This window comes from Hyla sarda, chromosome 4 (assembly GCF_029499605.1).
Source record: "Hyla sarda isolate aHylSar1 chromosome 4, aHylSar1.hap1, whole genome shotgun sequence".
Taxonomy (NCBI): domain Eukaryota; kingdom Metazoa; phylum Chordata; class Amphibia; order Anura; family Hylidae; genus Hyla; species Hyla sarda.
In genome coordinates, this window is record NC_079192.1 from 314279097 (window position 1) to 314305552 (window position 26456).

General features: G+C 45.5%; 1 protein-coding gene across 2 annotated transcripts in view; it reads left to right on the plus strand.

Moving 5' to 3' along the window:
* Positions 1–26456, plus strand: part of DPYSL3 (dihydropyrimidinase like 3) — a 137764-nt gene that overhangs the window by 56573 nt on the left and 54735 nt on the right. Inside the window, exon 1 of one of the 2 annotated variants that reach the window (XM_056574868.1) lies at positions 20191–20392. The exons of the other annotated variant lie outside the window; for it this stretch is intronic. Within the exon in view, the coding sequence (XP_056430843.1) occupies positions 20354–20392 (39 nt within the window). The 5' untranslated portion in view covers positions 20191–20353. Of the gene's footprint in view, positions 1–20190; positions 20393–26456 lie in introns of those variants that run through there. 2 annotated transcript variants of the gene reach the window in all.

The window sequence follows — 26456 nt, forward strand, 5'->3', positions numbered from 1 at the left end:
GCTCGTACGGGAGATCGCAGGGGCTCCCAGTGGTCCCAGGCCACGCCCCATCAATGCAAGTCTATGGGAGGGGACATGATGGCCGCCACGCCTCCTCAATTCAAGTCTATAGCATTTTATTTTAACACAACATTAATTTTAAAATTTTGTGGGTACGCCAGCATGTACATGTCCTAAAATGAACAAGGTGTGCAGTGTGTATTTTCAACCTTAAAATTAAGAGATATTAGTTGTATAATAATTTTTTTCTATAATTAACATTAATGTAGTAGCTTTGTTTCATGATGCAGAACAAGAACAGTTGTTAAAGTGGGTGTTAATGTCTTTTTCTGCGGACGTATGCACTTTCTGTAAGCCAGGTTGGACCTGGAATACATATGCGACTTTTAAATGGAAATGCGACTTTTTTCTTCATAAATAGGGACTATCGCATTTGACAAATACATGACCACTGCAAAGTAAAAAAAATTTAAAAAAATGACTACTTGAGCAGATTTCAGAAATGTGCTTTTAAGTAAAAAATCTAAAATTCGCAGCATGTATAGAAAAGTCGCACATGCGCAAGTACGTGCAACTTTTTTACGCAAAAAAAAAAATCTACGGAGCTTGATAAATCTCCTTCAGAATGTTTTGATTAAGTTGTGAGGCGAATTCCACAAAAGATTCTTCAGTTGATGTCCAGATGAGGAAAATATCATCTATGTACCAGATCTACAGAGAACACCACTTGGTCCTCCCAGAAACCAAGATATAAATTAGCGTAGCTGGGGGCACATGGGCTCCCAGTGGCTACACCATGCCTCTGGAGGAACACAGTGCCCTCAAACATAAAATACACGTTACACGTTAAAACAAATCTTAGCAGGTCCATCACAAAGTAATTGTGCGCACGAAATTGGGAACCTCTGGCAGAGTGTGTGAAAGATTGCAAGTACGCACAGTGTGTATTGACTCCTAGAAGGATTATATGGTCACAGTTACGCTATCTGGACATATGCAGCTTTGCAAGAGCATGTACTATCAAGCTTAACGAGCACTGCATTTGATATATGATGAACTTGCATGGATGACTATTGTGCTCATAAAGATATAATTTTCCTGCAGACATAAATACTGTACTGAGGATTATTAATTGCTGGACTTTATTTGGAGTATGCTTCATGACACTGGATGTGGGGATTCCTATATCTACATACATGTATACTTTTGAGCAGTATGTTGGATGTGAACATTTGTTGCATATATTGATGGCGGCCTGTTATAGTAAATTATGCTATACTTTTTTTTCACATTTTTCCCAAATTCTTCTATTACTTTTAAATGACTGAATAAAAGTCAAGTTTTATATCTCACTACGTCAGTGCTTATTATATTAAAGGTGAAAAAATACACCTAAATCTAAACTGTGCTATTCACAGATCAGTGCAATAAACATAGGCTAAGAGCCCGTGCAGACTGCGGAATATATGTCTGGTAAAGATTACAGTGTAGTAGCCTCTCATTATCTTATCTTCATTGGGGTTCCGCTGCACTGTGCACACTGGAATTTCTGCCGCAGAAAATTACAATTCTGGAATGAACATTTTCATTCTTTTGACAAAATTTCACCCAAGACTGCAGTGCCGTCAATGGGGATGGTGCAGGTTTACATGGTTATACCTTTATTCATTCTACTGGTGCCTGCGAAACACGGAATCTCCCCATGAAATTTCTCTGGATGGAAATACTGTAGTGTGCATGCACCTAACTGAGAAATCTCAGAGGGTGGGCTGCGGAGGCTACCCCATAGACGGCAATGTATTCTGCACAGATTTTGCTGAAAAATTAGCAAGATCATTTTTTTGGCAGTGGAATTTCAGTGGAAGTTCTGCAGCTGAAATTCTGAAGTGTGCAATGTGCAGCAAAATCCTATAGACAGCAATAAGACTCTGCTGCACCAGAATTTCCTAGCATGATTTTAAAGAGGAATTGCGCTCGAAAATTCCTTAGTATAACCCTGGCCTAAATGCACACTAGATTTAGTGTATATTCACTCTGAGGAAATGGCATGGAAAATTTCCTCACTTAACTTTACTTGCACAAAACCTTATTCTTCTCCATGGTAAACTGAAATCAGAATTGCCACTTATTTGGCGCAGATTATGAAGAGGATTTTGGCTCAGAAATGTAAAGTTCCATGGCTGATTCCAGCTGAAGAATGAGCATGTCTAATCTTCCAGCCAAATTCGGATCCGTGTCAGAAATTACTGTGTAATGCAATGGTGGAATAGTGCAATCACGTGGAATATAAGACGGAATCCATGACAAATTCCTTGTGGATTCTGCCTGAGTTTCCTCAGTGTGAACTAGCCTTATATTTCACAGAAAATCGATATGTTGAGCTTGCTTCCGCTCCCTGAGGCCGAATATTATCTACATTTCACAGTGACCCGGCTTTCCTAGATGGGGAGAGCCTCCCGGTGGCACCTGAAGACCTCACCTTAGGACCTGCAGTCTTCTGTCCCCTCTGGGACCATCACCCGGTTCCTCTGGCTGCCCTCGGCATTCTCCCCAGGCCGTCCGTCCACCATTGCGGGCCCAGCATCCGCACCCCTCCTGGCTCCCGACCTGCCTGCCACTCCGCTGATGCTGCGAAAAGGATCGAGAAGGCGGTCCGCTGCTATGGACGCATCCTGATCCTGTGCCAGCTTCTCCGGCCGTGGTCCCTGCTGCTGACGGGCCGCCGTCTGCTTGCTCTAGAGAGGAATCTCTGGGGCTTCTTGCAGAGGCCACCCCTCCTGCTCAACTGCTGGACACTCCTCCTGACCCATTGATAGCAGTGGTGAGTGAGCCATGGACCCAGCCATCCAGGGAGGTGAGCTCTCCCTGCAGCTGTGCTCTCCTACCTCCTCCTCCGGGGCTCCTGACCTCCTCCTCATCCCTGGGCTGTAAGGCGCCATCTCTCCCCTGTGCTTTCTTCTCCAGTATTGCCTGCTGGTGGCTCAGGTTCAGCTACACCTGAGGATTGGACCCTGCCACCTGCCCCCCCCCCCCCCCTGTATAGCTTTGCTGTTCATCTCCCTGCGTGGTCCCATTCATCTGTTTCTTCCAATCTTCAGAGGGTCATGTCGGGCAGCAAGTTAAATGCGGGGGCCCCCCAGATTCTCCACCCAGAGGGGCCACTGTGATACTCCTGAGCCCCAGGAGCCCTTGGTGGATAAAATGCCCTGGGATGCTTTGTAAGATGCAGACCTGGAGGCACCCTCACCTACCCCTCCAAATTGGAGTCAGCTTCTCTCCCAAATCCCCACTAAAGAGGACTTCCGTTCCTTAATTGCTGAAGTTAAAGACACCTGTAGGGCGGAAATCTCCTCCCTACACCAAGATCTACAGCATGTTTCTGGCAGAGTTGAGGGCTTGGGGAAAGCCCATGATTCTACCAGGGCTTATATAGCTTAGCTCCAGTCTACTATTGCCTCTCAAATGGAATTCCTGAGTGATCAACATAGTCATGTGGAGGATTTGGACAATCGGGGGGAGACGTAATAACATCCGAGTGTGGGGTCTCCCTGAAGCGACCCTGGAGGAGGACCTCCATGTGACTTTGGAAGCCACTTTCGATCTCATTTTGGGCAAACCTTCCTCTCACAAAATTAAACTGGATAGGGCCCATAGGGCTCTGCGCTCCAAGTCTGCCAATGGCCCTGCCACAGATGTTATTTGTTGTGTCCATGATTTCCAGCTAAAGGTGGCGATAATGGATAAGGCTCCTATTCAATTGTTTCGGGATCTCTCCTGGCTCACTCTGCAGAAGAGGTGACTGCTCCAACCCCTCTTGGCTGTTCTGCACACTCACCAAGTGCCTTACTGTTGTAATTTCCCATATGCTCTTCAAGCTCTGCGGTTCTTTTCTCCTTCCGTCTCTGGGACTCTCGTTCATTGGCTGTCATGGGGCTTTGGCTCTCTCCTGATTTGTTTGCATTACCTGTTTTTGTGATGTTTACATGCTTTTACTATGCTGCTACTTTTTTAGTAGATTCCCCTTGGCTTCAGGGTGGAACGGCTACTGTTTTGGTGGTGGATCTCCAGTGTCTTTCTCCCATCTCCCCCTTTGAGGGCGTGACAATGGGTAGAATGTATTTGGGCTGTTTGTTTAACAATTTTTCTCCTGATGTCCTGGTCTCCTCTTTGGCCAGTTGGTCAATGGTTCATTATTGGATTTGTTGTTGTTCTGTCTTGTCTTTTGTTGTCCTGTCTTCCTGTTGGTTGTTTGTTTTGTATGTCTACCTGCAGCCCTTGTGTTTTCCCCCTATTGTTTCCTTTCGCATTTTTTTCTAGATTCTCCAGGTTTGGCTTCCTGTCGACCGGGATGTGCTGGTGTTCTGCATTCGTTCCGGTTCTGAGTGCTGTCCCTTGGGGTCTGAGTGAGTACTACTCTTTATTTGCTGTCCTTTCCTATTACCTGCCATTGTGGTCAGTTGTGTTTATTTGAACATCAGTGGTCTTAACTCTCCTCCCAAGAGGCGATTATTGCAGATGGAGTTGGTTGCTCTGCGGACCGAAATAGTCTTCCTTCAGGAAATGCACTTTGACCGTTATGGCTCTTTTCAGTTTCTACACCATCTTTATCCTCAGGGTTTTTTGGCCACATCTGATAGAAAGGTTGCTGGGGTTGCTTTTCTTATCTCTAAGTCCTGACTGTTTCGGGTTTCCTCTTCCTTTGTAGATCCCCTCGGTCATTATGTAATTGTAGAAGGTTTATTTGGGGATAAACCTATTCTTTGCAATATTTATATGCCAAATACGTCTCAGATCCCCTTCTTGCATAGGGTGTACTCTGCTTCATAAATACCCTCCCGTGGCTTAGCTATTTGGGGGGGGGGGGGGATTTCAATCTTATTTTTTCTCCCTCTATGGACTGTCTTTCCCTTGCTGCTGCCCCTCCTACTCCTTCTCAGTTGCACTTTGCCTCGATTTTTCGTTGTGTGCTACGCGCGTCCTCATTATATGATTTCTGGAGTTTTTACTGCACACGCGAGTAGATTCTTTTTTTGATAATATCCCTATGGTCCGTATGCTCACAGATGCCTCCCTCGAACCGATTTCGTGGTCTGCCCACTGCCCGATTCTCCTTTCTTTTTCTCCTCTTTCCTCCTATTGTCGACGTTGCCATTGGCACTTTAATGATTCTCTACTTAAGTCTTTACCCTCCCGGGAATCGATCCAGGAGTACTTGACTGAATATAGCTGGCTTAGAGGCTCTTTAACTGTCTTCACCTTCTCTTTCGGTGCTGAGGCGCTTGGTAGCCGCTCGGGCCCAACTAGGCAATTTGACTCTCCATAAGGTTGAGCGATAACTGCTCTATGCTAAGCAGCATTTTTATGAGAAAGGTAATAAGGCTCACACTATGTTGGCTAGGCACTTAGGTGACTGGGCGGCTCAATCTCCCTCAGCTCTGAAAGACTCCATCCTAACGATATCTCCCGCCTTTTTGTTGACTATTATTCTGGACTTTACTCCTGGTGGAGCGAGCTGCAGAACTAGACTCTTATCTTTTGCGATGTAATTTACCAGCTCTTTCAGCAGCTGACTGAAGTTTTGAATGTTCCCATTACTCACGAGGAGCTCTCGGACATCCTCAAATACCTTCCTGCAGGTCGCTCCCCGGGCCCGGATAGTTTCACCTACTTGTACTGTAAAACTTTTTCCTCCACACTTCTCCCAAGGCTTGTTCCTCTCTTTTATTCCTTTATGGGGGAGGGGATCCCACAGTCTTTTTATAATTTGATTATGTTGATACCTAAACTGGGTAAGGACTCTCATGATTGCTCCAGTTATAGACCCATTGCTCTTCTTAATTCTGATCTGAAACTGTTTTCTAAAGTATTGGCTAACCGCCTTTACACATTCCTTCCTTCCCTTATCCATAAGGATCAGGCCGGAGCAAGCCTTGGTCCTCAGTTTAGATGCAGAAAAGGCCTTTGATAGGTTGGGCTGGCCATTTCTTTTTGCCACACTTAAGAAATATGGTATCACTGGTAATTTTCTTTCTGCGCTGCAGGGTCTTTACTCTCCCACTACTTCTCTTAAGCACCCTCATACATCTTCACCAACTTTTCCTCTTTTTAAAGGTACTTGACAGGGCTGTCCGTTATCCCCCTTGATTTTTGTACTTTACATTGAAACTTTTGCTGCCATGATACAGGGGGATCCGGAAATCTCGGGAATACCTCTTCATGATAGGGAATTCAAAATTTGTCTCTTTGCGGATGATGTTCTTCTTACTCTCACTAATCCCTTGCTTTCCCTTCCAAACCTTTATAGAGTCCTTCATGCTTTTTGGGTGGTTTCTGGCTATAAGGTTAATCTTTCTAAAATGGAGGTGCTGCCATTAAATCTCCCCCTACCTCTGTCTACTCTTTTGCGTCTAACTACTCTTTTAAATGGTCTCCCTCTGCTGTGAAATATTTAGGCGTTCTCCTTCCTCCTCGTTATTCTTCCCTCTATTCCGCAAATTTCTCTCCTCTTTTCCGAGAACTCCGGGCCCTTTTGGAAAAATGGCGCTCCCAATATATTTAGTTTTTTTTGGCATATAGCAGCGGTTAAGGTGACCATCCTCCCAAAATGTCTTTATTTTTTTCAAAATGTTGATGGTTCGTGTCCTGCTCTACGCCCTTTTCAATCGGCTATTTTCCCCTTTATCGCCTTCCGATGTCTGTCATGATGGTGGCCCGATCTATGAGAGGGTTGGCCATCCCGGACGTGGTTAAATATTATTGGGCTACTCATTTACGCCACTTGGTGGTTTGGTCTACGTACCATGCATATAGTCGATTGAGCTGGAGAAGCTATGGTTGGCCCCTCCTTTCCCATCTCACAGAATTCTCTCTTAGGTCCGATGTCCTTCTCACGCTATGTGTGGGGGATATTGCTCTAGAACGTTTAAGCTGGCTTCCTTTTCTTCTCCCTTGCGGCCTTTCCTTTATCATTCTGACTTCCCCTCTGGCTTGCCCTCTGGTATGGTTTGGGAGTGGGGTTCCCAGGATTTATTTTGTTGGGCAAATGTGGTGGACCTTATCTCTCACTCTCTCTTTTCTTTTGACCAGTTAGTGTCTCGTAAAGATCTCCCCTCCTCTGAGCGGTTCCACTACCTGCAGCTTAGCCATTTCATGTCTTCTATGTTGCATTCGCTGGTGGTCTCCCAGCCTATAAGTTTTGAAAAACTGTGCCGGAATGGACCCTAGACTAAGGGACTTCTTTCTGATATTTACTCTTTCCTTCTCAGCCCCCCTGATGGCAATCCGCCATTGCACCACTATATGCGCCATTGGGAAGAGGTTCTGGTGACCATCATTACTCTTCCTCAGTGGTGTATCATTTGGGAACTGGGAACGTGCCTCCAAGGCTTCTATTTGCACCGCCTATAAGGAGACTCAGTTAAAAATGCTCATGGGATGTACAAGGGGTCAAGTCCTGGGAAAAAAAAGTGGGGGAACTCTTCCACTAGAGGGCTAGTCCTGCTAGTCGGGAAGAGGGTAGGCCCACCAATAACAACAGCACAAAAAGACCACACTACAGACAAGTCCATTCACACACACACAGCCAGACACACCCTAGGAGCTCCTATTCCCAACTAGCCATTCTATGTCTAGGAGGCTCCCCGAACTGGGGGATTAGTAGAGATGTGCAACAACAACTATGGTACCCAGACATTGTCAATTTTTTTGGGACATTTCCTACTGACATAAAGTGCATGGTACAAGGGGACATATTTGTTGACTAGGGCTATCCACTGGGTCAGAGTGGGCGATGATACATCCTTCCATGCCATCACAAAAGAAGAGGAAATGGGTCAAAATGCGTCTTTAGGAGCCAGTCACTAACCCATGAATAACCCCCAGCAAACATACCTCTGGCGTTAAAACAAAGGGAAATTCCAAGTGATCCAACAAGAACGTCACTACCTCCTTCCAAAAGGGCACTACGCAGGAGCAAGTCCAAACCGCATGTAAAGAGGTGCCCCTCTCACTCCCACTCCTAAAACAGACCTCCAATCCCGAGACACCCATCTGATGCAGTCTCACTGGAGTATAATACAAACGGAGGACAAACCTGGATTGAATAAGCATATCCCGAGCACTAACTACTGTAGAATAATATGTCTTAACAACCTCCTTCCACATATCCTCCGAAAGACTGGGAACATCCTCAACCCACTTCAACTGCGCCAACGCAAACGGGTCCGGACCCACTGACTGCAGTAAAGCATAACTCTGGGTGAGAGGCTTAGCCAGGTCGGTGGTCCCCAGGAGCAGCTCCAAATCATTAAAGACAGGGGTAACCTCCAGGGAACCAAACTGCTCAGAGACCGCATGTCTCAACTGAAGATACCAGAAGTGGGCATCCTGTGGAACATTAAAACGTTCTCTAACCTCTGCAAATGAAGGAAAGACACAGTCGTCTCCAAACAGGTGCATGGCAGATTTGATTCCCTGGGAGCTCCAATATCCGTCTGCCTCCAACTCCCGTAGGTGTTCCAAATGTGGGTTACCCCACATGGGTGTTCTCAGAGAAACAACAGGCTGAGGGAAGCTTCCGGAAACCACAGACCAGACCGCAGCCATCGTCTTGATAGGGACCGGAAGGGATAGAGGGGGAAGATACCTGTATAATGTATTAGTCAGCGTCTCATAAGAACCCAGGAGAGCCCCTGCCAAAGCCGTGAAGCCATTGGAAAGGTCATTGTCCCAACCTCGGAGGTTTATTCTGCCAGTAGGAGGATCTCAGAGCCCGGTTAAGTTTAACAAAAAAAAAAAAACCTTGGGAGGAATAATAGGGGATAAGTGAAAGAGGTAGAGGAACTTGGGGAGGAAGATCATTTTGAAAATGTTAACCCTACCGGCCAAAGACAAGGGCAAGGAGTCCCATGCCTGCAAACAAGTAAATGCACTATTAAATAGGGGATCCAAATTAAGGGCCATAACCTCAGAGTTTCTCGGGGACCCCTCCACACCCAGATACTAAAAGCGGGACTGTCACGATTTGGCTTACAGGTAGTGGATCCTCTGTGTCAGCGAGGGATTGGCGTGGACCGTGCTGGTGGACCGGTTCTAAGAGGCTACTGGTGTTCACCAGAGCCCGCCGCAAAGCGGGATGGTCTTGCTGCGGCAGTAGCAACCAGGTCGTATCCACTAGCAACGGCTCAACCTCGCTGACTGCTGAGAAGGCGTGGGACAGAAGGACTAGGCAGAGGCAAGGTCAGACGTAGCAGAAGGTCGGGGCAGGCGGCAAGGTTCGTAGTCAAGATGGATAGCAGGAGTTCAGGTAACACAGGCTTTGGACAACACTAAACGCTTTCACTGGCACAAGGCAACAAGATCCGGCAAGGGAGTGCAGGGGAAGTGATCAGATATAGCCAGGGAGCAGGTGGAAGCCAATTAATCTAATTGGGCCAGGCACCAATCATTGGTGCACTGGCCCTTTAAGTCTCAGAGAGCTGGCGCGCGCGCGCCCTAGAGAGCGGAGCCGCGCGCGCCAGCACATGACAGGAGGGGCCCGGGACGGGTAAGTGACTTGGGATGCGATTCGCGAGCGGGCGCGTCCCGCTGTGCGAATCGCATCCCCGACGGCCATGTCAGTGCAGCGCTCCCGGTCAGCGGGACTGACCGGGGCGCTGCAGGGAGAGAGACGCCGTGAGCGCTCCGGGGAGGAGCGGGGACCCGGAGCGCTAGGCGTAACAGGGACACTGCCTGCAACCCGTTAGGAAGTATAGAGGGCAGAACCCAGTTAACCCACAGACCCGAGACCTCCCCAAACCTCTCCAACAGACAGAATAGAGCATCCAGGGAGTGCCCAACGTCAGGCAAGTACACTAAGTTATCGTCTGCATATAAAGATATCTTCTCGGTCAGGGAACCCCTAGTGATCCCCTTAATCGAGGTAGAGGAGCAAACTGCCGCCACCAGGGGCTCTACAGCTAAGGCAAACAGAAAGGGGTATAGAGGGCACCCTTGCCTAGTGCCCCTGCCTAACTGGAACGACTCAGAGATCTCCAAATTAGTGCTTACTCGGGCCCTAGGGGAGTCATACAGCAACCAAACCCATTTTCGTAAAACAGGTCCGAAGCGGAGGATTCGCATCAGGTGCCAAATATAATTCCACTCAGCTGAATCAAAGGCATTATAGACATCAAGGCTGACCACATAACCAGGGGATATACCCTCCTTGGCTGCAGAAATGTTAAGCTGGAATCTTTTAACATTAATATCACTCGCCCTCCCGGGCATCAACCCAGTCTGGTCAGGGTGAACTACAGAGGAAATGACTCCCCGGAGCCTGTTCGCCAGGACCTTTGCTAAAATTTTGATATCCACATTGAGGAGAGAAATGGGGGCGATAAGAGTCCGGCAAAGTCGGATCTTTACCAGGCTTAAGCAGTACTACAATCGGAGCCTCTCTCATAGAGTCAGGCAGAGCCCCAGACTCAAAGGCCGTTGTATACAGAGTAAGTAAGATGGGGATCAATTTCTCCTCATTCAGCCTGTACCAGTCCCCCACCAATCCATCAAGCCCCGGAGTCTTCCCAGAGGGTAAGTCTTTAATAACCCTGGACACTTCTTCAGCCGTCAGCGGGTCCTCCAGACCAGAGGACTGGAGCGAGGTCAGTGGGACAAGGGGAAGTTCTATCAGGAAGGCTATTATAATCTCAGGGACCATCCCAGAAGAGGAGGAATACAATGAGCTATAGAAGGAATGGAAGATCTTATTAATGACTGACGAGTCAGAGCTAAGGGACCCATCCCCAGTGCGTACACAGGGTATAGAAGCCACAGGACGGCTTTCCCTAGACAGGTAGGCCAAAAGTTTACCATTCTTATCCCCAACTCAGATATGTCTGGCTCCCTTGCAGCTAGTTTTAAATGAACCTGATCTTTCTGGACAATCAAAAGAGACCTCTGAGCTCTGGCCCACTCCCTTTCAGCCTCCTGAGTAGGGTCCCTCACCACCGCTGTCTCAAGAACCCCTATTTCCGACTGCAGCGCCCGCTCCCGGGCTCCCAATAGCGCTCTCCTGCCGCTACCCCCACCATTAATGCTCCCCTAACCGCGGCTTTATAAGCATCCCACTGGACGAGGACATCCGGATGAGAGGCATTATGGGCCCAGTAGTCAGAGTGAGCGGTCTCCAAGGCAGAAGAAATTTCCTCTGCCTGAAGCCACCCAGGATGCATTCTCTACAAACGTGAGGAGGGCCTAGCGCCTAGGGACAAGGTAACTATTAGGGCAGAATGATCTGAGATCCCTCTACTAGTATAGCTCACCTCACTCAACGCTGGCAGTAGGTCAGCCGAAGCAAAAGCGAGTTCGATTCGGGAAAAGGTCCTGTGCAAGGAGTAGTAAGAGAATAAGTAATTCGGGTATTTCCATCTCCAAAGATCAGTAAGGCCCAACCCCAGACGCCAAGAAGCTAATGCAGAGGATCCGGGGTCCACAGCCCTGGTGCGATCGAGCTGGGGGTCAGGAACCACATTGAAGTCTCCTATAAAAAGAACAGGGTCAGTAGGGAAGGAAGTCAGCTTATCTACAATCGAGTCCAAGAGGGTCACATGAAAGGGAGGAGGCACGTACAAAGAAACTAGATTAAAGCAAAAAGAGGAAAACGCACAATGCAAGATCACATACCTACCAAAGTGGTCACAGGAAACCTGGGAGATTATCAAGGGGAGGGACTTAGAGACAAGGACTGAGACCCCCGTAGCCAAAGACAAGTAGGAAGAGTGGTAACCCTTCGCAACCCACGCCCTCTTTAGGGCCAGGACCTTTTGGCCCGTGAGGTGGGTTTCCTGCAGACAAATAATATATGGGGATTGTCTCTAAACAAAATCTAGCCACAGCGCTCTCTTAAACTTGGAATTTAGTCCACGGACATTCCAGCTCAGTATCCTAAGGGACCCCATCATTAAACCAAGAAGTTATGCTAACAGGGCCTACCCCATTGTACAAGTACCCAGTAACGATAGGAGCTCCCATGCACACCACAGACAAACATAACCCGGCAGACAAAGACAGAACACCAAACAGCAAGAACAAATAGGAACAATAAAACATCCCCAAAACAACTCCCTGTCTCACACTAACTAAACCAGTGCAGACCTGTACCCCAAACTAGAAAATCGTATCAGGCGAGTGCTGGAGCTACTTACAATCCACCAACCATCGCCTCCCGCCCCCCCCCCCCCCCCAGTAAACTAAGGTCAATACCCCCTGACCCACTAACCCGGGAAATCCTAGGGGGAACTCGGACCTCGGATAATTACAGTCTACCGCTAACTAACTAAGAGAGCAGGCAGTCCATCAGGAGCACCAGTCCGGCGGCTGAGCCGCTCTAGGGCGCTCTGCCCTTCATCGCATGCGCAGGTGAGGTGAAGAATTTAGTAGTGCGGCCATCCATCACCCTCAGCCGAGCCGGGCACAACATGGCGTAGCGATACCCCTTGGAGCGGAGTTTGGCTCTGCTTTCCGTAAACTGGGTTCGCTGTTTCCTCAATTCCACAGAGAAGTCCAGGTAGAAGGAGACCCTGCTGTCACCAAAGAGCACCTCTTCCTTGATCCTCACCGCTCTCAGGATAGCGTCTCTGTCTTTAAAGTGAAATATCTTTGCTAGAAACGCAGAGGATGCCCCCCCGGGCACAGGAGGTCTGGCAGGGACCCTTTGGTCCCGCTCCACAGAGAAGGTATCTGCAGGCAGCAGCTCCTTCAGCCAGGATTCTAAGAATGCCACAGGGTCAGCGGCCTCCATTTTCTCAGGAAGGCCTACCAACCGAACGTTTTTGCACCTCATACGGTTCTCAAAGTCGTCAGCTCTATCCACCATGCCCCGAAACTGCAGCTGCAATTCAGAAATCTGCTGAGGGATAGGGCGTAGTGTATCTTCAACCATGGAGACTCTGTTCTCTACCTCTGTGGTGCGATCTCTCAGCTTTTGAGCCTCATGGCGGAGAATAACAAATTCCTGTCGCAGCTCATCCACTTTAGTAATCATAGAAGTATGACAGGAGGTGATAGTGGACAGAATTTCAGTAAAGCAGAGATCCATGAGAGTTCCATCATACTGCAGCCGATCAGGAGAAGGATGGAGCGGCAGATCCGAGGGCCCATCAGCCCCGAACCCAATTTGGTGAGGCAAGGTGCTGCCCGACGGCTCCGCAGATCTGGAAAACTGACTTAAGGACTTAGCTGCGTTAGCCACCACTTTAGTAGATAGTGGAGTTTGTGCCACAGAGTCCCGCAGGGAGTAGCCACTAGCCTCAGAGTGACCTCCATCTGAAGAAGCATCATCGTCCATAGCAGGAAGATACACTCCAACTCCCGACTTCTTGTGCTTGGATTTGCCCCTGGAGCCTCCCATGATGGGACGCAGACACCCACCGGATGAGTGTAAGCAAAGTAAGGCACCAGAAGGGGGAAGCACAGCCGTAGCCCTCAGAGCACACTGCTCCCTGTAAGATAGCAGAAAGTCCCACCACAAGGAAGGTGGCAGCAGTATTGAGACTTCGGAGGGCAGCAGACCACTTGCAGAACAGGAATACAGTCCATCACAGATAGAGTGAAAGAGCAGCAGCAAAGCCAGTGTGCCAACCTGCAGCCCACTACAATTCCCAGCCAGTCCTGAAGAGGTATATTGATGCTCAGTCCCAGGGTCAGAGGTATAACAATATGGTGCAGGTACTCACAGACCCAGTTGGATAAGGTGCCAGTCTTCAGCCACCCTGTGTTAAGGGCAGCCCAGAGGTCCCACTCCAGCAGCACATAGAGCGGGGTTACCCAGGCGACCAGGCCCATGCTTAGGCCCCACCCACGAAAACCTGTCATGGCGGGCCACGAGTCTGGAAACACTGGGGGGGCTCCCGGGACTTCAGGGACCACCAGGACACCCCAGGGCACCACAGCTTCACCTCCGAGCCTCGCTGCTCTGCTGCAGAGGCCACCCACATCCCAGGACTACCTCTGCTCACTCTCCACAGCAGCCCGGTCCTCTTGCGTGGCAAGACCCGCCGCCACTACCAGAGCAGGGTCACAAGCCGCACCTATGGAGTCACCAGAATCCCCCGAGTCCGGAAGCACCCTCCGGTAAGCGAAACCGAGGGTCAGGGGGAAGTATTTCAGGAGAAATCCCAGGGTAAGCAGGAGCTCAACAGCAGCACTTCTGCTCAGCTCCACATGCAGACCACGTTCCCCAAGCCATTTAAAGGGGTACTCCGGTGAAAACCTTTTTTCTTTTAAATCAACTGGTAACAGAAAGTTAAACATATTTGTAAATTACTTCTATTAAAAAATCTTAATCCTTCCAGTACTTATTAGCTGCTAAATGCTACAGAGGAAATTCCTTTCTTTTTGGAACACTGATGATATCACGAGCACACTGCTCTCTGCTGACATCTCTGTCCATGTTAGTAACCATGCATAGCAGATGTATGCTAAGGGCAGCATGGTGGCTTAGTGGTTAGCTCTGCTGCCTTGCAGCACTGGGGCCTCGGGTTCAAATCCCACTAAGAACAATAAATAAAGACTTTTTATTATTATAATAACGTCAGCAGAGAGCACTGTGCTCGTGATGTCATCAGAGAGCATTCCAAAAAGAAAAGAATTTCCTCTGTAGTATTCAGCAGCTAATAAGTACAGGAAGGATTAAGATTTTTTAATAGAAGTAATTTACAAATATGTTTAACTTTCCGGAGCCAGTTGATTTAAAAGAAAAAAGGTTTTCACCGGAGTACCCCTTTAAACTTTTCATGCACATAGTTCTTATTGCTAAATGTTGGAAGCGGACTCTTCCTCCATCTAAGGCTGACCTACTGGCACGTATACGAGAGATTTGTTCTCTCGCTTACGGCCTATTTGAATAATACTATCCCCATTTCTTTCGGTATGGGAACCGTGGGATCGCTTCTTTTATCGACAGCCACCATGACTCTGTTCTGATAGGCTTCTTTCTCCTATCTTTTCCTCCTTCCCCCTTTTCCATTTTTTGTTTTGTTCTTTGTCTTTTAGCGCCCCCCCCCCCCTCCCCCCACCTTGTATGTTGCCCATTGGATTTGTCTTTAGGCTTTCTCCCTCCCCTTCTCTTGTTTGTTGGATGCTGTTTCCTGCCCAATCTGCTCTGCTGGATAGCGTTACTGATTTACCTTGTGCCCAATTATTGATTTTGCTCATTTGAGTTTATTCCTGTCTTTTTTGATGCTGCATTTTATGACTCACTTGTATGTTCTGTTTGGCAATGCGGGGCCTTATGGACCCGTTGCAATATTGTGTTGCTGTCTTTATATTTGTTCTTATTTTAAAAAATTTCAATAAAAATGACAGTTAAAAAATAAAAATTCTCCTATGGTTGGAATTTTTAATATGCAGTATATAAATTTAATCTACAACAAACCACATCATTTTTCTCCCAATTTCTATAGTTTTATGCAGATTTTGCTAAAGATTTGCTTCTGAAATTTTTTGTTGTGGTATAAAATCTTATTCAAACCATTATAGTGGTTCAAGCTATGTATTACATTCACTATAAAAGCACATATTACTTTAGTGCTATATTTTACTGGGATACCTAACCCCTTGGAAGTATGGATTTAATTTTAGTTTTATTTATTGTTCTATATATTTAATAAATGCATGTTCATTTCTACTAGTGCTTTTATGCTTACATTAATTGTATTTACATTTAGCATGAATGTTTTGTTTAAAATGTATATGTTATTGGATGCTTAAGGGTCTATTCACATGTACAGTATCTTGCACATATTTGATACACAGGAATTAAAGCTGCAGATTTGAAGCTGTGTTTAGTCATTTAGTTTACATTTTACTCTGCAGCTTCAAATCCTGTGCATCAAATATGCACAGGATACTGTACCTTTGAATACAGCCCAAAACTGATTCTGCCATATGCTATATAGCAGAATTCATTACCCATTGACTTACACTATACAATAAAGAATTAGAATGTATACGCTTCTTTTTTTTTTGTATGATGTCAACTACACTTTAGTATGCAGCGAATTGAAATGGAAACCAGTAAAACAGACACAAAAACAGTTGAACCCAGTCTTATACACAGTTTAAAAAATATGTATTAATAGAGAACTATCATGCAAGACAGCTTATAAGTTTCTGATTGCAGGGGGTGGGAGTGGAGGGATCTTACCTCTGGGACCCCCGTGATCTCCTACACAGCACCCCAGCAGTCCACAGGAATGGAATGTGTTGACCCCTGCACGAAGCGGCAGCCGACACGCCCCCTCCACATATACCTAGAGAGAGTCGAAGATATCTAAATGCTGTGTATCCAGCTCTCGCCAGGAGATTGCGGGGGTCCTAGCGGTCGGACCCCCACTATCAGACACTTATCCCCTATCCTTCGGGGGGGGAAAAAATGCACATTTTACTGCATATTTGTTGTGGATCTCGACTTCTCAGATCAGGTCGGTTTCTGCCAGGAGTGCCAAAAATCTATGCCAGCTCCTTAATTAGAATAGATTTCAGCCTAGGGCACACGACAGACATAGATGTTACAAATATATTAAGAAGTGTGCACCTATGGTCTTTCACATTGATGTTGAGCTCCACTAAATGGAGCTCCGTCTGCAATTCTGTCAAAACATTGTGAATTTCGCAGAGAGAAAAAATTGTGGATGCACTTTTTTTCTCCCTCCACTAAACTGTGGCCCCCGACGTACCCCATTCAAGTCAATGGAATCTGTCAGGGACCTGTGGTGACCTGGTGGAGTAATTTGCTCTATAACCTGTTTTGGGGAACGTTCGGCACAAAAAAAAGAGCAGAATGGGATGGAGCACAACGGCAATGTGAACTTAGCCTTATTTAATGTGTTGTATCTTTCTTCAATATAGTTTAGCTTAAGGCAAAACCTTTTTTTATATATATATCAACTGGCTCCGGAAAGTTAAACAGATTTGTAAATTACTTCTATTAAAAAATCTTAATCCTTCCAATAGTTATTAGCTTCTGAAGTTTTCTGTCTAACTGCTCAATGATGATGTCACGTCCCGGGAGCTGTGCATGATGGGAGAATATCCCCATAGGAACTGCACAGCTCCCGGGACGTGAGTCATCAGAGAGCAGTTAGACAGAAAACAACAACTCAACTTCAGAAGCTAATAACTATTGGAAGGATTAAGATTTTTAATAGAAGTAATTTACTAATCTGTTTAACTTTCCGGAGCCAGTTGATATATAAAAAAAAGTTTTGGCCTATAATACCCCTTTAAGATTGGCATGAAAAAATGGTAATAGTAAACACCCTCCGAAATGTGGTGGGACTTTAGCCTGATACTATATTCACACAGCGTAAAATTCGGCTGCGTATTGATCCAAATATGCAAGCATAAAATTAAATATACGGTTTAATTTTATGCTGTGTTGGCATAGCCTAGGACTGTATTTACACATAATGCATAATAGGGTGCTATGGATATTGCAAAAAAGGGTGCTATGCTTACACACACTCATATGTCAGCTGGTCACTGTAGTACAAATTATTTTTTATTAAGTGATAAGTTCAGCTTACCAACCAGTACATCTGCTAACCACACCCCCTGAAGCGCACAAGAAAAATGTCATAGCCACTACAGACAACATAAAAATAGCACAAAATTAGATAATAGTTTTGGCACAAGTCATTGCGCAAAAAAAAACTGTGCTAGCATTTTTGCTGTTAATAAATTCATCCAGGTGTGAATCCAGCCTTAAAGGAGTACTTTAGTGCAGAATACTCCTGCTCCGTCCTGCCCGGGCTGCAAAATAAATGAAAATGAACCATCACTCACCTCCCTTGGTTCCCGCGGAGCGTCACTACAGCTGATCGGTCCTCCGGTCCATCTTCTTTATACTTCCGGGTGTAACGAAGCGTCACATGGCGCTCAGCCTATCGCTGGCCGCCGCGATGTTCAGCCTCGGCCGGCGATAGGCTGAGCGCCATGTGACGCTTTGTTACACCCGGAAGTATGAAGGAGATTCACCGGAGGACCGCTCAGCTGTAGTGACGCTCCGCGGGAACCCAGGGAGGTGAGTGATGGTTCATTTTCATTTATTTTTCAGCCCGGGCAGGGCGGAGCAGGAATACTCTGCACTAGAGTACTCCTTTAAAAGGGTTCTCCGGTGCTTAGACATCTTATCCCCTATCCAAAGGATAGGGGATAAGATGCCTGATCGCGGGAGTCCCGAAGCTGGGGACCCCCGGGATCTTGCACGCGGCACCCTGTTTGTAATCAGTCACCGGAGCGTGTTCGCTCCAGGTCTGATTACCGACGACCACAAGGCCTGCGGCGCGTGACGTCACGCCTCCGCGTGACATCACGCTCCGCCCCTCAATGCAAGCCTACGGGAGGGGGCGTGACAGCTATCACGCCCCCTCCCATAGGCTTGCCTTGAGGGGCGGAGCGTGACGTCACATGGGGCGGAGGAGTGACGTCACACATCGCCGGCCTTGTGGTCGTCGGTAATCAGACCCGGAGCGAACATGCTTCGGGGACTGATTACAAACGGGGTCAGCGTGCATGATCCCGGGGGTCCCCAGCAGCGGGACTCCCGCGATCAGGCATCTTATCCCCTATCCTTTGGATAGGGGATAAGGTGTCTAAGCATCGGAGAACCCCTTTAACCTACTGAAAAAAGGGTGAAAAAGTAAAAATATTTTTTAAAGTAAAACACTGGTATAAGTCCAAAATCAGTACCATGCACTTTTTCTTTCTCTCTAATGCGTTCACACTGAGTCATTTACTCGAGTAATTCCTCTTGAAATTTCCGCTTAGAATTAAAGGGGTACTCTGGTAAAAAAACTTTTTTTTTAAATCAACTGGTGCCAGAAAGTTATAAAGATTAGTAAATGACTTCCATTAAAAAATCTTAATCCTTCCTGTACTTATTAGCTGCTGAATACTACAGTGGAAATTCTTTTCTGTTTGAAACACAGAGCTCTCTGCTGACATCATGATCACAGTGCTCTCTGCTGACATCTCTGTCCACTTTAGGAACTGTCCAGAGTAAAAGGAAATCCCCATAGCAAACATATGCTGTTCTGGACAGTTCCTAAAATGGAGATGTCAGCAGAGAGCACTGTGCTCGTGATGTAGTATTCAGCAGCTAATAAGTACAGGAAGGATTAAGATTTTTTAATAGAAGTAATTTACAAATCTATTTAACTTTCTGGCACCAGTTGATAAAAAAAAAAAAAAGGGCTTAAATTTGCTTGTGGAATATGCGAGCAGAAGTCCATTAAGTCAATGGCAAATAAAATTCAGCTTGAAATCGTTTCCACATGCAATTTGCGCGAAATTCACATGGAAATTCTGCACAAAAAAAATTATTAAAAGGGAAATTCCAATTGGTGGTTGTAGTCCAGCAAAAAAAAAAAAAAACTGTTTCCTCTATATTTGCGCAAATTTTGCACGAAAAAAAATCTAATTCCGCGACGGAATTTTTTACGCGAAGATTCCTCTCCTATTCCTCAGTGTGAATGCACCCTAAAGCAGTGTTTCTCAACCAGTGTGCCTCCAGCTGTTGCAAAACTACAACTCTCAACATGCCCGGACAGCCAAAGGCTGTCCGGGCATGCTGGAAGCTGTAGTTTTGCAACAGCTGGAGGCACCCTGGTTGGGAAACACTGCTTTAAAGCTATAGTAATAAAAATAACCTACAGGTGAACTATTAAGCAATGTCCAATTGGAATTGGATTTGTTCAAATTTTCAGGGGGGGGGATAACAAAGTGTCTGTTTTATATTTCAAAATATACTATATAAACTGTGTGTAAACAGAATAGTGTGTGAACATAGTCCAAATGACATAACATGGGTTATTAATACACAGAATGACGCTGATATTGTTCCAAAGTCACAATAATAGTCACATTGATACATAATAATACAGATCAGATTATCATGGCTTCATTCTCTTAATATTAAGATTACACCAGCCACACTGGGGATTATTTCTTCCAGACATCACACCATCCCTGGGTTGGTTTCCTGAAAAGATTCCACACAGAAGAAAAATGCTTTCTAGTTTTTTGATTTGGTGATGAAATCTGCAGTGTATCGAGTGCCCCCTGCTGTCCAAAGACGTGCAGCGCAGATGCAGAGAAGTGGGTGAGGCCACTGCCCAGCAAGTACTAGTGAGGGAGGAGTCCGGAGCTGCTCCTTCTCTCCTTTCAGAGTCCCAGCTGGCATTGCAAAAAGGGATTTACTATTGTCTAAGGCAGCTAAGAAAAAAAAATAACAAAACAAAATCCCTGTACCTGATCTGCTGTAGAACAGACTGAAAGGGAGCAGGCTGCAGAGAAACCTGCTGGAGAGAGCATCATGTCTTACCAGGGCAAGAAGAACATTCCTAGGATAACAGTGAGTCAATGCATCTCTTGTATATTCTTAGCTGTCATGTCTGGAGGGATGACTGTAGAGGGGCTGCTGATGGTGATGGGGCCAGGGTGTGCAGCGTCAAATCATACAGGGGATTTATTGTCTGCATTGTGGAACAGCTCCTGTCATGGCCACTTTATTTTAATAGTCCCTCAGTGTCCAGGATTATCCTAAGAAGGTGAAATTGACCTGACTGTACTAGGATCAGTGAACTGCTTGATCATACAATAATCTGGCATAGCCTCTGTGGCAGGTGGATGCATCTATATCAGTGTATAGTATTATTCACCAAAACTATGCCTGGGTGTTAGGGTAGACCAGCACCACATGCATATTGTGTACATTTTATAGATTCTGCAGATTACATTACATAGTAGTGATTTCTTATATTAAAGGGAAGGGATGACACCCTGGTTAGGGGGTGGTCCTTACTGCACCACCCAAATGTACCCTGAATAGACTCATCTATCTTGATTTACTATTACTATTTATTTTACTCCATATATAACAGTGACAGATGTCCGATATATAATGACATTGCTGTCCTGTGAATTTCACTGTCATGATCCAGTCAGATTTAAGGACGGGATAGAGTTGGGACCCCTGTAATCTATTAAGTCTATAAAAATATTTTGCTCTTAGTTCTAAATCTGTGCAAAAAAAAAATAAAATGGCAGAATTTTTTATTTGCGAATTGCCAAGTGTGTCATGCGTGGCTGCGCAGCCATGTGTATGTGTCTACCTCCATCTTCTCAAGATCTCTAGAAATTGCGGCCATTTGTCGCAGGTGCAATGCAATGCTCTGCAGACAGTCATCGGCCTCCTTGTGTTCGGGAGCAGGCCGGCCCTTCATTGTCAGATGGTAGATGTGCAGCTGGGCTTTGTCTGTGCTGAATTTAATTAGACCTTTCGTGGGGTGATGGGTGGGGGATGCACTGGGAGTGGAATAGGTAGCAGCTACTCCATCTTTACCAGTCAGACAAAAGGAATATTGGGCTGACAGGCATCCCCAAATATTGCCACAAATGTTTAGTATTTATTTGTCAATATTGATACTAAATAGTTTGTTTTGATTTAACGCGCTACAATGTTATAATATTTTTATTCACACTCTCTATGGGCTGAACCATCTTCATGCAGGAAGACTAGTAAAAGACATGAAGCTGAATCCATCCGAGAAGTGATAACAAAGGATTTCTATGGAATGCACTTCTGAAGAGATGTGGCATGCAAACCAGTATGAGCAGCCCGGTGACTGCTGGCACCAAGCCTGTGTGGTTTGCTGGGCATGTGGAGGTCTAGAGAGGCAAGCAGGCAGGTGCAGTGATCCAGAACAAGTCTCTGTCGCTGCAGTATTTTGTTGATCCACTGCATTCTTGTATGCCTAACAAGTGCAGAATAAGTACAAAGCATCAGGGGTGGGGGGAAGGGGGGATGTACAGGATATCCTCAGCTGCATCCATCTTGTCCTAGAAATGAAAACTCAGCACACTGGATGATGATGCCTGCTTATGTTAAAACAATGGCATTTTGTAAGGGGTAGGGGTAAGGGGGTTGCAAAATTAGTACACTACTTTTTTTGGATAATTTATTTCTCCTAGTAGTTATAAAATCATATCCTGCAGCGATTCAAATACCTTGGGGATTTTCCATCATTGAAAAAAATGTTTGGCATACAGGTGGCATTTCTGGCACGAGCATTTAGTTATATGTAAGGAGAAGCAAGTGGATATGTTACATGCTTTACTTTTTAAGATTTGACACAAAAAAAAAGAAGCATGCATGTAGTATATGAACGTGTTGTTCATGCAAATCGTTGGTGTTGCTAGGCAACAGCCATGTAAGGTCTGTCAGTATCATATTTTGAGTATGTAGGCATTTTGCCCTCCACTTCTTTTAAGAAAAGGGTGGGGACGTAGAAGATATGGCGACCATAGAGCACATGGCTTTTTTTATTTTTTTATTCATTGTAATGTTGCGCATATTCAGTGATTTTTAGGATTGTCCTGTGTACTGACTGTATAATGATATACATATGGCGCTTGGCCCAAACACCCATTGTGCAAATTGATCCAATTCTAATTATTCACATTTATCTTCTGCATTTATACCATATATGTCTAAACAAAGACTTTTTGCAGTAAGGCCAGGCACTCGCACCGTCACTGCCGAAGGTGGCTTAAGTTTTGCCACACCAATTTTAAGAGATTTCTATGCATTTTTTTATGTTACTCTGCAGAGGTGGGGGGCGAAAATATATTACCTTTCCTTGCTCCCAGTTGTTATACTCCCTACCCCAGTGTTTCTCAAACTTGGTGCCTCGAGCTGTTAAAAAACTACAGCTCCCAGCATGGCAAAGTCTTTCCGGGCATGCTGGGAATTGTAGTTTTCCATTGTGTGAACATAGCCCAACTGGAACTGCTCTAGTTTACAAGTTCTTATTACGGACACATTTTTCTATACAGACCTGACTGCAAGAGTCATCAGTCCTGCGGTCAGGCCTTGGTGGTAATTTATCTGTTTGAAACTGGCCCAATAGATAAGTTCAAAATGGTAGGAGGTAAAATAAAGTCTGAGGGGGAGATTTATAACACCAGCGCAGAGGAAAAGGTGTCCAGTTGCCCATATCAACCAATCAGATCGCTTCTTTCATTTTTTTGGAGGCCTTGTTCAAAATGAAAGAAGCAATCATATTGGTTTCTATGGACAACTGAGCAACATTTCATCTGGACAGGTTTTGATAAATCTCCCCCTGAATGTTTACAAAAGACCCAGATTTATCAATCAGCCTAAAACCACAACAGGATAGGCTTAATTGATTTGTGCAAAACCAGACCATTTTGGTTTTAGGCCTATTGATAAATCTGAGCAACAATGTCAAAAAAAATATACAAAGGTAAAAAAAATATATATACATATACATATATATATATATATATATATAAAACACACACACCGCCCCATATATCAAAATAAATGAAAAAAATTAGGAAACCAATTTTTACTATATTTTACTTTAAAGTTGCATAATTAAAACATGAAAAAAGAAATTAACATTAAACTACAATCAATAAATTAAAGCAAAAAAAATCGCTAAACTTTTTTTAGATTTATCAGGAAAAAGTCACAGCTAAAAATTTGGTATGCAAAATTTCTAAATTGTCATTTACAACACTATTTTATGGTCATTAAAGGGTTAAAGAGTTTGTCCCATCGGCATAGCAATGATGGTTAACAGTTGATTCTATGCTTGGTCCTTGTTGCATCTATAGACAGCTTTACATTTAGGCTATTCCAGATTCACATTTCAGTATGTAAAACAGATCAGTTGTTGGTAAAGGACAATACCACACCCAGTCCCTTGGGCTGGTCTCCCAGGAGCGGGGTCTGTTCCGTTCATTTTAAACCAGAGAATCCTTTGCTGCTAAGGGACTCCTGCTTTTCATACAGACCACACCCTAGAAAATGAATGTCTGCCTGGCTAGACGTTCCTCCTGCACATCTCACATGTGTATGTGTAGCGTATCAGTGTTTATTTAATATATCCATAGCAAATATGGTACACAGTATGGCCGGCATTTATCATTGTAGGTGTAAGTGAAGCATTTTTCTACCCCTTTTTTGTGTGCTGGTAATGTGTAGGAGCACCAGATTTATGAAATGGTCACAGAGCATTTGATACATTTTGTGCAGGTCACATTTTCTGAAATTTCTTTCTTCACATACACCAAAAAGCTAAGCTAAGTCTGGCCCAGTGTAGTTTTAGAGACTTTTCATTGGCTTTGCATCTTTTTTGCTCATTTTAAAAAGAAATGGCGCAGTTCATAAAACCCTTCCATATCCTGTGTATTGCCAAAATCAGTGGATTGCAACTCAAAATCAGCAGAAATGTGTAAAGGCAATGATAAATGTTGGCCTATATACTGCTGTCCTTGGAAGTGCTCCTTAAAAAATTACGGATTTTTTCTAGTGCTGCCTAATAATAACCGGAAGACTTAACCATGTTTTGCCTGGATATCATGTGATAAAACATATTAAAGCTTTTAAGAAGGATCTGTCAGAACTCGATATATGCCTGTTTTATTAAGTACTTAGATTCTCCATTAAATTAGAAGACATCAGGTTCTGTATTGTATTATTTCTCCTAGAAATGAATAAATAAATTGGACATTGCAGTTCCCCTTTGCCAGTTGGGCTTATGCCAATGGCATTGTCTAAACTGGTAACACAAGTTGTCAATTTATTTAATAGGAACAGCACCATACCGATTTCTAAGAGATACGCTGCAGATTGTAAGGAGAGGTGACAGGTCCTAGACATTCTGTGCCCTCATTATGTCAAAATGATCAGAAATAAGCTGATACCTTAAAGGGGTATTCCCATCTGAAACATTTAGGCAATGGCATAAATGTTTGACACATGAGGGTCCCACCTCTAGCACTCATGCTTAGCTTTGGAGCAAGGACCCCCTCAGTCCGGTCTGGCCTGCTTACGGTGGCCATAGGTGGTTTGGATGCCATACAGGCAAGTTCATGCAGAATATTTTACTCCCACTGTGCTACATTGTTTAGATAGCTTCTATTAACCTCCTTGGTAGTAATCTAAATGGTGTAAAACCTCTTAGCTGTTTTCAACATCCTAACCATATCCTGTCTGATCAGATCTTGTTCTCGATATTCTGTGGATATTCCCTAAATGTTTCACATGAGAATACCCCTTTAAATGAGTTGTGCCACAATTGACCTGTACACAGAGTAGAGGATAGGTATATGATTGTGAGAGAGTCCAACCACTGGGACCCTCCATGATCTTGAGAGCGGGATTCCCAAAGCTTGGGTCTGAATGAAGAGACGGTCAAGCATGTGCACTGCAGCCCTATTCATTGTCTATGGCTGTAGTCCCCAACCCAGTCCTCAAGGCCCACCAAACATTCCATGTTTTTTCAGTTACTCTGTTGGAATAGGACAGAAAAAAGTTTTAATCCTGAGCTGCTGGTGGGCCTTGAGGTTTGAATTGTGGACCTCTGGTCTATGGCATGGTTGACGATGGTAGAGTGCTATTTATTTGCTCTATTTTTGGTAATGAATTACCGTATTTTTCGCACTTTTTCTTCCCCAAAACTGGGGGGAAAAAGTTGGTGCGTCTTATATGGCGAATACACCCCTATCGCGGCAGGCCCTGCGGCCATCAACGGCCGGGACCCGCGGCTAATACAGGGCATCACCGATCGCGGTGATGCCCTGTATTAACCCTTCAGACGCGGTGATCAAAGCTGACCGCCGCGTCTAAAGGGAAAGTGACACTAACCCGGCTGTTCGGGACCACCGCGATTTCACAGCGGCGGTCCCAAACAGCCCGACTAAATAGCCGGGTTAGTGCTTACAGGACACCGGGAGGGACCTTACATGCCTCCTTGGTGTCTTCTCTGTTCAGGGATCCCCTGTATGGCCGGCGCTCTCCTTCCTCGTCATCACGTCGTCGCATACGTGCGTCGGCGTGCGTAACGACGTGATGACGGCGATGGAGAGCGAGGATACCCGGCCGGCAGCAGAGACGTTCCAGAGCGACGGGGACACGGTGACAGCGATGGAGCGACATCCAGGGCAGCGGCGACGGGTCCGGAGCGGCGGGGACACGTGAGTATTACCTCCTATGCAGTGGTCTTCAATCTGCGGACCTCCAGATGTTGCAAAACTACAACTCCCAGCATGCCCGGACAGCCGTTGGCTGTCCGGGCATGCTGGGAGTTGTAGTTTTGCAACATCTGGAGGTCCGCAGGTTGAAGACCACTATTGGGTTCAAAATCTTTATTTTTTTAGATTTTGCCCCTAAAAATTGGGTGCGTCTTATACGCCGGTGCGTCCTATAGGACGAAAAATACGGTAATACTTTACAATGTCATTTGCTCCTTCATTTCTGCCGCTGTTGTTTTGATACAGGGGCTGTTGCTAGGCAGGTGAACCTATTGCCTTTAGGGATAGACCTGTGTGTGTGAATGGAAGGGGAATGTCTGTACCATGGGGGAAGGGCTCCTGATCAATGTGGA